The sequence below is a fragment of the Lepidochelys olivacea genome (assembly GCF_965140295.1).
Source record: "Lepidochelys olivacea isolate rLepOli2 genome assembly, chromosome: 14".
Classification (NCBI taxonomy): domain Eukaryota; kingdom Metazoa; phylum Chordata; order Testudines; family Cheloniidae; genus Lepidochelys; species Lepidochelys olivacea.
The window spans coordinates 1964369-1973379 of record NC_140424.1 but is presented as its reverse complement, the minus strand read 5'-3'; the positions used below and the strand labels follow the sequence as shown (position 1 = coordinate 1973379).

The following is a 9011-nucleotide window of genomic DNA, read 5'->3' as shown; positions in this document are numbered from 1 at the left end:
AACCACGTGGGGCCCTCCTCCCTCGCTCCCCTCCCAGCCAACCTGGGTTAGCCTCCTGCCCTGGCCCTTCCTTCTCTTGTCCCAGCATCTCTTGCCCCCCCCCCCGCCTTTCTCTGTAGAGCCCGTTCCTTCCCCCCATCTTCTCGGCTCCTTCACTTCCCCAGCCCTGCGCCCTCCCTGGGCTCCCCTCCTCTCCCATCTCGTCGCCTCCCCCGTGTCCTCCCTCCCGACCTCTCCTCCGGCGGCGCCTCGGGGCCCAGAAGGAATCGCCCCCGCCGCCCTGCAGATCTCCAAGCGTAAGGGCTCGGGAATCCCAGCCAGCCGCGGTATCCCCGAGCCGCTATTTCGGAGGACCCGGGAATGCGGGATCGGACGGAGGAGAACCGGGGGCTGGGATGATTCCTGCATCCCGCGTGTCACCCAGATCGTGTTACCCCCGCCGCCGCTGCCCGGGGGGCTCCAGGCCGACCTGCTTCTCGCCTCGCGTTTGCCCCCTTCTCGCTCGCTTGCCCCCTTTCTGCCCTCACTGGCCGCGGAAGGGGTGGGGGGCAGACACCTGCCCCGGGCGCTCTGCTGCCCGCTGCTGGAAGCGCTGGACACGGGGCAGCTCCGCGCTACCGGCCGGGGCTCTGCAACTGGGGCTGCGCGGCGCTGCCCCCGCCCGCGGCCCAACAGCCCCCCGCTCCCCCCCCCCCGGCGCCTGCTCCCCCGCCCCTCTCTGCCCCCTGACCCCGCCCCTTTCTCGGTCTCCTCCCGCTCGCCCTCCCCGGCAGATCTGCACCAATCCGCGCGCCCCGTCTCCCCTTGACGGACAGCCGGGCCCGGGGAGGCCCCGCCCGCCTGACGTCTCCGGCCGGGATTTGCATGAGTTGCGGTGCCGGGGCGGCTGGAGCTCAGTGTCTGCGGGCGCGGGAGGCGGAGTGGGGCGAGCCCGGCGCTCGGAGCCTCCCCAGCATGGAGCTGCCCGCCGTGGGGGAGCACGTCTTCGCCGTGGAGAGCATCGAGAAAAAGCGGATCCGAAAGGTGAGGCCGGGAGGGAGGCTGCGAGCGGGGAGTCGGGGGTGCGGGAGGGCGGCCGGGGCTCTGCGGGGCTGCCGCTGACGCCTTCCCTTTTCCCTCCCCCCCCAGGGCAGAGTCGAGTACCTGGTGAAATGGAGAGGCTGGTCCCCCAAGTAAGTACCCAGGCGGGGAGCTGGGCTGCAGCTGGACCAGGGATGGGGGCTGCAGGAGCAGGATCTCCGGCCCAGCCTGAGCTGCAGCGAGCCCCCCCGCCCGCACCCGATGCTTTCTGCTCCGGGAAATGGCACCGTTATTGCATGCTCCAAAAGAGGCTGGGGAGAGGCCAGGGGGGACCGGGGAGCCCGGCAGAAGCAAGGGGAGGGAGAGAGAGGCAGACGGTGACTGATGTGCAGCAGAAAATGGCTCCTTCCCCCTTTCCCTCCTCGGGAGCCAGGCTCCATATTGCAGAACTGAGCAGGGGGAAAATAATTTAAAACATGAAATAAAACGCCCCGCCGGTCCTGAGCCCCCGATCCTGGCCGAGGAGGAGGCAGGGGGCTGCCACCAGGGCGCTGCCACGGGGCGCGGGGAAGGCAAACCCTGCCTCTGAGCACCGAAGGGAAGGAGATGTTTGCGGGTGGCGGATATTTGGGGTTTGCATGACAGTGTCTTGCAGGGAGGGGCTGCTCTGGGGTTTGGACTCTGCTGCTTAGACCCTGGTCAGCACCACGGGTGTTAGTGGGGCTAGGACAGGGGCTTTGGGAAATCGCATCGTGACATGCTTAGAATTCTTCTGGAATAACAACTGCGCTAAATAAACACCCCCCCGCCCATCCCCCTCTCCGGGCAGCTGGAGTTCGAAATGCGCACTCCGCAGTGGGGCCAGGTGCGCGTGGATTCAATGTGCCTAACCTGTAAGATGGCCCCTGGCAGCTCACCGGCAAGGGGAGACCCCCCCCCCGTCTCCCTTCTCGGGGGCGCACCGGTCAGTTGCTCAATGGCTCTTCTTCTCCCCCTTGCAAGATATAACACGTGGGAACCGGAGGAAAACATCCTGGACCCCAGGCTGCTGATCGCGTTCCAAAACAGGTGAGCGCTGCGCTCCTGCGCGGACCCGGCCTGGCAGCGGGGGAGGGGAGGCGGAGAACCCAGCGGCGCCGCTGGGGCTCGGAGCTCGGGAGAAGGGAAGGGGCGTGGGGCGGCGCACCCCCGCGCCGGGTGGCAGCGGGGCCACTTTCCTGCCTGCCTGGGTTCAGTGTGGGGGGGGGACCTAGGGCGGCGCGGGGGCCAGGCCTTGCAGCCGGAATGCCCTGCGCCGCGCTCCGCTGCCGAGCTGGGCACTGGCGGCCCCGGAGCAGCCGAGCGCTCGGCCCCGGCCCCCTTGCAGAGCCGAGCCTTGCAGGAGCGCAGCTCGGAGCGAGCTGGCATTGTGCAATTGTGAATGCGTCACGGAACTTCACTTAACCCCTTCGGGGCCGAGGCAAGGGCTTGCAGCTCGGCAGGTTCGCGGGCGGGCTCCGGGCATGTCGGCTGCTGTGACAGGGGGTGTCACGGGTGCGGTAGCGGCGCTGCGGGGCGGGGAAGAACCGCCCCTCTCCTGGATGGAGATTGCACCTTTCGAGGGAGAAGCTCGCGAGGTGCAGTCCCGCCTGCCCGCGGTGCAGGGAGCATTTCCCTCGGCTAACGGCCCCCAGCCTGTCCCCGCAGCTCCCCCGCTCGCTCGCCTGCCTGGGGGGGCGGAGGCGGCGCTGCTGCTCCTCGCTCGCGTTTGGCGCATTATTTCCTGCGGTGTTTTGGCGCAAACTGTAAACTCGAGCCCGTGGCAGGCAGGCGGCTAGCGCGGGGGACGCTGCTCTCCCTGGCTCCGGAGCGACCCCGCCGGGGCGCGTCCTGCCCGGCCAAGTGCCAGGCGCTGCCGAAGGAGTTCACGACCCTGCGGCCCGGGCACCGCCGCGCGCACTGGCGCGGAGCAGATGCGCTGACTGCAGCCGCGGGCGAGCCTCTCTCGGCCTTGGGTCCCGGCCCTTCCCCGGCTGCTGGCTAGCGGGGCAGTGCCCAGGGCCCGCACCCACTGGGGGTCCAAATACTCGTCCCACCCCTCCCCCTACGGCGCACGGGTCGGGGTGGGGCTGGTCACTTGGAGGCGCCGCCCGGGCAGGCAGGCAGCCAGCGATGCTTGCCCTGCTCAGGAGCCGGGTACCCGGCGCCCGAGGGGTGACGGCCCCGGCCAGGGGCTTGCCCTGGCCTCCCCCCGACAGTTGGGTGGTTCAGCACCAGCGGCCCCTCCCCCCGCGGAGACCTCGGCCTTTAAGGCAGCGATTCTGAGTGACGGCTGGCGGGGCTCGTCCTGTGAATCCTAATGAGATCATTAGCATCGCCGCGGCTGCTGATTCCGCGCGGCGCACGCCGCGCACACCTCGCCGGGCCTTCTGCGCCGGCCACCGGAACGACGGGGGGCTCCCGCTCCCTTCTCTGCCCCGCGCTCCACTTCGGTGCCAGCTAGTGCCTGAGATGCCTTGTCACAGCGTGAAGGCAGCTCGGGCTCCAGCGTGCTCTGGAAATCCCGCTTGCTTTCTGTGAGATCTGCGCTTCGCTGGTGAACCTCAGCGAGCCCTGCAGGATGTGGGGCCACAGAGAGGAATTTGCTGCGTCTTGTTTGGTTGTTTCTGGGAGGTCTTTAGTGTGCGCGTGAGGGAGACTTCGCATAAATAGCTGGTCTTGCCGGCTATTCCCGGGACGAACCAGTCCTGCTGGCTCTCCAGGAACCTTAGCAGCTCACTTCTTTGCTTGTCCAGCTGTACACACTGTTGGCCCCATGTTCTCACTGTAATGTGTCTCTGAGTGATGTGTGCGGAGAATTAACGCGGCTCCCCCCCCCAATTCTGCAGCGTGCTGTAGGAAAGTAATTGCATCGCTATTGATTTTTATGTTCCTGCAGGGAGAGGCAGGAGCAGCTGATGGGATACCGCAAGCGAGGACCAAAACCGAAGCCGCTAGTCGTTCAGGTGAATTCAATAAGCCACAATGTTCTTTTCCTAAGGAACCCCATTTTTAGCACAGGCTTGAGAATATTCACACTCCGGAAAGTAAATGCAATCTCTAAATGGCAATCTTTCCAAATAGACTGATTAAAGCCACTTAGTTTTGTTTTTAATATAAACTCCCTTGTTTCCTCCCTTCTCCAGGGAGGAGCATTTCATCTGGTTTCATCATGCTCAGGATCAGTGTGTACATACAAATCCCTTGTTAATTTTAAATGCCAGATGAAGCCGCTCCCACTCCTCTCCACAACCAACCCCGCCCCCCCCATGCCAAACTCTGACTTCATCATTCAATCAAACACGCACAACATCTTGGTGTAACAATGAGCATAAATTGGGACAGACCCCAGAAAGCGTGAAGAGAAGGAAGGAGTCCATTGCTGCAGGAAGAGGCTTCCTGGTGGCTACCTTGCTGGGAATTCCTGGGTATTTCTTTCCTGGCAGATCTCATTCCCCATCTCGCCATTGTATTTGTATGGGTCTGTCTCCAGTTATAAACGTCGCTTCTGCCCCATGTGACGGAAGGCGGCAGTGACCTGTGGTGCTGGTGCACCCCAAGCCTAGCGGCAGACTTGCTTTGGCGAGAAGGAGGAGGCTGGGCACAGGGCTTTAAGCTGTGATGACGCTGTTTGCATTGTTAGCTGCCACTCTCCTCAGCGATCTGTACTCTGCCTTGGGTGTCCTTCACCCACGATTTACCCTTGCCGAATAGGGACAGTTGATTGAAGGGTACTTTTTACTACCTCCAGTTAATCTCAAACAACGTGAAGCCTTTAGGCCAGGAACAGGCCACAGCTTTTCACGTTAAGGTCTGTAGCGCCCCGTCCTGCGGCTGCTCCGACTGCTCTGTTTCCCTGGGTGAGCGTAAGCTGGTTGGATGGACTCCTGCAGGAGAGCTGACCTCTTGTGTGAAGTATCCCTGGGTGGGCGGGCTCTCGCTAAACTCGCTGACCTTGTGTTGCAGCTCCCTTCGTTCGCACGGCGCTCCAACGTCCTCACCGGGCTCCGGGACCCCGCTGCGGAGAACCGGCCGAAGCTGGAGCTGAGCTCGTCCGGCAAGGGCCAGCAGCATCAGTACGAACTCGACAGCAAGAAGCACCACCATTACCAGCCCGGCGGCAAGGAGAGCCGCGGGAGGCACCAGCCGCAGAGCAAAGGGAAGCACTACTACCAGCTGAACAGCAAGAAGCACCACCACTACCAGCCGGACCCCAAGATGTATGAGCCCCCCCGCCGGCCCGGCAGCAAGGGGCCGCCGAGCCCGGCCTGCTTGGAGCACAGCGAGAGCCCCTTGGCCGCCCACCCAGACAGATGGGCCCACAGCCCGGCCAAGAGCCTGCTGAGCCCAGCAAGGAACCTGGCTGCAGAGGGAAAGAACGGAGCTGAGAAGAAGCCGTCGAGTGGCACCGGGCCGCCTTCCCGCGACGGCGCGACCGGCAACGGCCCGGGGGGCAAAATGAAGATTGTCAAGAACAAGAACAAGAACGGGCGCATTGTCATCGTCATGAGCAAGTACATGGAGAACGGCATGCAGGCTGTCAAGATCAAGTCCGGGGAACCGCCCAGGAAGCGGACCACTGAGGAGAGGACTCCCAGCAGGGGCGGGGAGGAGAAGCAGGAGGCCTGGGGAAAGCATGGGGAGGAGAGAGTGGCAGGCAGTGACCCCAAGAGCAAAGCTGGACTTGGGGGGGGCCCACCCTTCACAGAGCTCAGAGGGAGCCCCAGAAAGACTCCCCCTGCCAAGGAGGCACCTCCTCCCCCCGAGCAGCCCCTGCAGCTCACCACCAAGCCCAACCTTGTGCCCTGGTCCCTGGAGCCCAGCCGGGAGCACAGCCCTGCCCCCATGGGACTGAATCTCTCCACCCCAGGCTCCAGGAAGCGCTGCCTCTCTGAGCCGCATGAGGAGAGGGAGCCAGGCAAGAAGCGCCTCACCTCACGGAGCATCAGCGCCCCCACCTGCCTGAGCCCCCAAGCGCCAGAGAGGCCCGAGCCCCCTCTCCCAGCCACCCCCCAGCCAGAGGTCATCCTGCTGGATTCGGACCTGGACGAGCCCATAGACTTGCGCTGCGTCAAGCCCCGGGGTGAGCGTGAGCTGGCTGTGGCGCAGGTGAAGCCGGAGGTGCCGCTGGTGCCGACGGAGAAGCCGGCCGTTGAGCCTCAGCAGCAGCAGGAGGCGGACGGGGAGGGAGAGGCAGAGCCCCTGCAGGAGTTCAAGCCCTTCTTTGGGAATATAATTATCACGGATGTGACCGCGAACTGCCTGACCGTGACCTTCAAGGAGTATGTGACAGTGTGAAAGGGCAGAGGCTGCTCCCCCTGGGGAGGGACCCTGACACTATCCTGGAGCTGCCTGCCCCTCGACCCCCTCTAAGGTATTGTCACTGCCCTGACACCCACCTCCCTCCCCTCCCCACCACGGTGACTGCAGCACTCATGCAGGGAGAATCCCACCAGATGCCTCCCTGCCCAAGAGGAGGGGAGGGCGGGACACAGTGACTCTGCCCCTGCTATGCTGGGGGTATCCTCTACTGCTGCTCCATCCCTGCAGTCTCAGGGACTGGCAGGTATCAGGACACACGAGGATGGGGCCGGCCAGTTACTCACAGAGTTACATAGTATTATATTTTAACAGTGCTAACTTGTCGAGTGATTCTTGCTCCCGTTTGTACGTGGTGTTATTGAAATGTATTGTTTGAGCTGAAAGCTGGTCCCTCTCTGGCCACGCGAATATATTTATTTGTAGGTATTTATATAATGAAATATAAATCCTAGATTTATGGAGTCCCTAGATCCCCTTATAAACTATATCAAACAAATATTTTGTGTTCTTTTTAACCATTCAGCATTTGTTAGTCTCATTCCTTTGACCTGTCTTCATGAGCTGCAGGACCATTCCCTGGTATATATTTTTTGATACTGTACATGTGTTGTTTCTATGTCAAAAATAAGTTCATTATCTAAAGCTAAACAAGCTATTATAGAAACTGCTGCTACTAGAAATGTCTCAACTATAAGCTTCCTATTATTAATTGCTTGAATGTAAATATTAAATGGAGATGTTGAAAGTGCATTTGATGTTCTGCAGCTAGCATAGATCTGATTGCAAAGACCAGCTGTTAGAAGGTGGGGCCTAAGCTGCCAGTGGCACTTCCTGGTTTAAGGACTGTATTGTGGACGAAGAAAATGTATCATGCAATCATTGCAAAGGACTATAAACCTTTACAAAAACTACTGGAAGTTGGAGTGCATTTGTTACTGCTTATACACAGAGTACTGAAAAGACCTCTCTGTGTGTGAAATTACATGACTGGGTTTCCCCAAACAGGTATTGTCAATACAGAGCAAGAACTGAGGTAGTTTTCTTACGTATCTAGGCAAGATTGAAGCCATGTAGAATTTCTGCTATTAAGAAGGTGGAGTTGAGGGTACTTGTTGCCTAAGATGTACAGTAAGCTCCTACTTTTGTTTTCTTGATCTTCTGAGAAAACAAAACAGCACTAAGGCAATGGAAATTGTCTTCCCTCCAGGCCAAGCTTCTGCCTGTGCTTCATGTAAGTCCTACACATGCAGAAGGCCACCTTGCTGTTGAAAACTATGGGCCTCCATTTTCAAAGCAAATAGTGATGGTGGGTGCCCAAACCAAGATGTCTTGCAGGGGTCTGATTTCTGAGAGGGCAGGTACTCCGCAGCTTCTAAAAATCAGGACCCTATAAGGTGGCGGAGCCAACCTCTTGCAATTGTCAAATGATGTCCATAAAGGCAGATCACGATTGGATGCTGTAACCTAAGTTCTGTCACCTCATTATGCAGGATTGCCCCAAAAGTATGGGTCCAAAAAGATTAAACTAAGTTTGCGGAGGTTTTGAACTCACTTTACAATCACTGGATTCCACTGAGTATTGCAAAGTGGTAACACTTTAAAACAGCTTGCAGCAGTATGATTTTGAAAATATTTTGACACTTGATGTAATAACTGCTTTTCTGTTTGCATCATGGATACAGTACATCACCAGTCCATGGAGCCGGTAAAACGAAGTATTAGAAATAATCTATCAATTTTTCCTTTGAATTTTGTGCTTGTAAAAAGCGCCCTGTTGATATCCTCTCTATCCACTTAGGCTTTCATGGCTTCAGCTGTTTTGGAGGAGATTTTATAGATGAAATTGTTATTTTAGTTTGATGTATATGTACATGTGCCTAGAGCCTGGAAATGGCAGACTTTTTGGTTGATTGCATAAAATGCACCTAAGTTACATGAGAGCTAACTCAAAGCTTCTATAAACAACACTTGGTCAATGTTCTTTAGTTTTTACCGGGAAGGACAGCGAGAGTGATTAAATCAGCATGGTGATTTCTCTGCTGAGATTAGCAGGAAGGGTACTGAGATTGAAACACTTCAGTTTTCTGTATCAAGACCAGCTGATGGAGTGTCACTGCTTCTTGCCACTACTGATCTGGACTGACTTGGGCCTGTTATCCTAGAGGAGAAAGGTTCTTTATTTTCAGTTACCCACCCTCTGAGACATCCACAGTTTATAGACACTAGGAAATAAGAGCAAATATTGACTGGCAAACTGTTTTTTAAAATCCCAGCCATTAATATCCTTCTGAACGATGCTGGAATTTCCCTCTGAGATGCTATTTAACTAGAAATTAGCCCAACAGTTATTCTAGAATAGTTACAGCAGAATGGTTCTTTCAGTAGAAGTCCCGGGTGGGTGTTCTTATGGAATGGAGAACCTTCTTCAGATTTTAGCTTAACCCTCTTTGAAAGGAACTCTTCTTCTGGAATAAAAGCATCTGCGCAGGCTTTTACGCTGAAATATTGATTCCAGGATGGCTATTTCTGTACGTTTCCAAGTATCGCTAGGCCTCTACTCCTGAGTGAGATACAGGAGGACACATGACCTTAGCCTGTTGTTTCTCTAGACATGGAACATTCCCATTGGCTTAGTGGACGTTCACATGCTT

The 9011-nt window shown here is 57.8% G+C and overlaps 1 protein-coding gene across 1 annotated transcript; it reads left to right on the top strand.

Moving 5' to 3' along the window:
• The first annotated feature begins 849 nt into the window (after positions 1-849).
• On the top strand, positions 850-7271 carry CBX4 (chromobox 4). Its single transcript, XM_084646956.1, has 5 exons — positions 850-1023; positions 1129-1172; positions 2023-2088; positions 3938-4004; positions 5005-7271. The coding sequence occupies exons 1-5, from the start codon at positions 865-867 to the stop codon at positions 6334-6336; spliced, it is 1668 nt and encodes a 555-aa protein (XP_084503082.1). The 5' UTR covers positions 850-864; the 3' UTR covers positions 6337-7271.
• The last annotated feature ends 1740 nt before the right edge of the window (positions 7272-9011 follow it).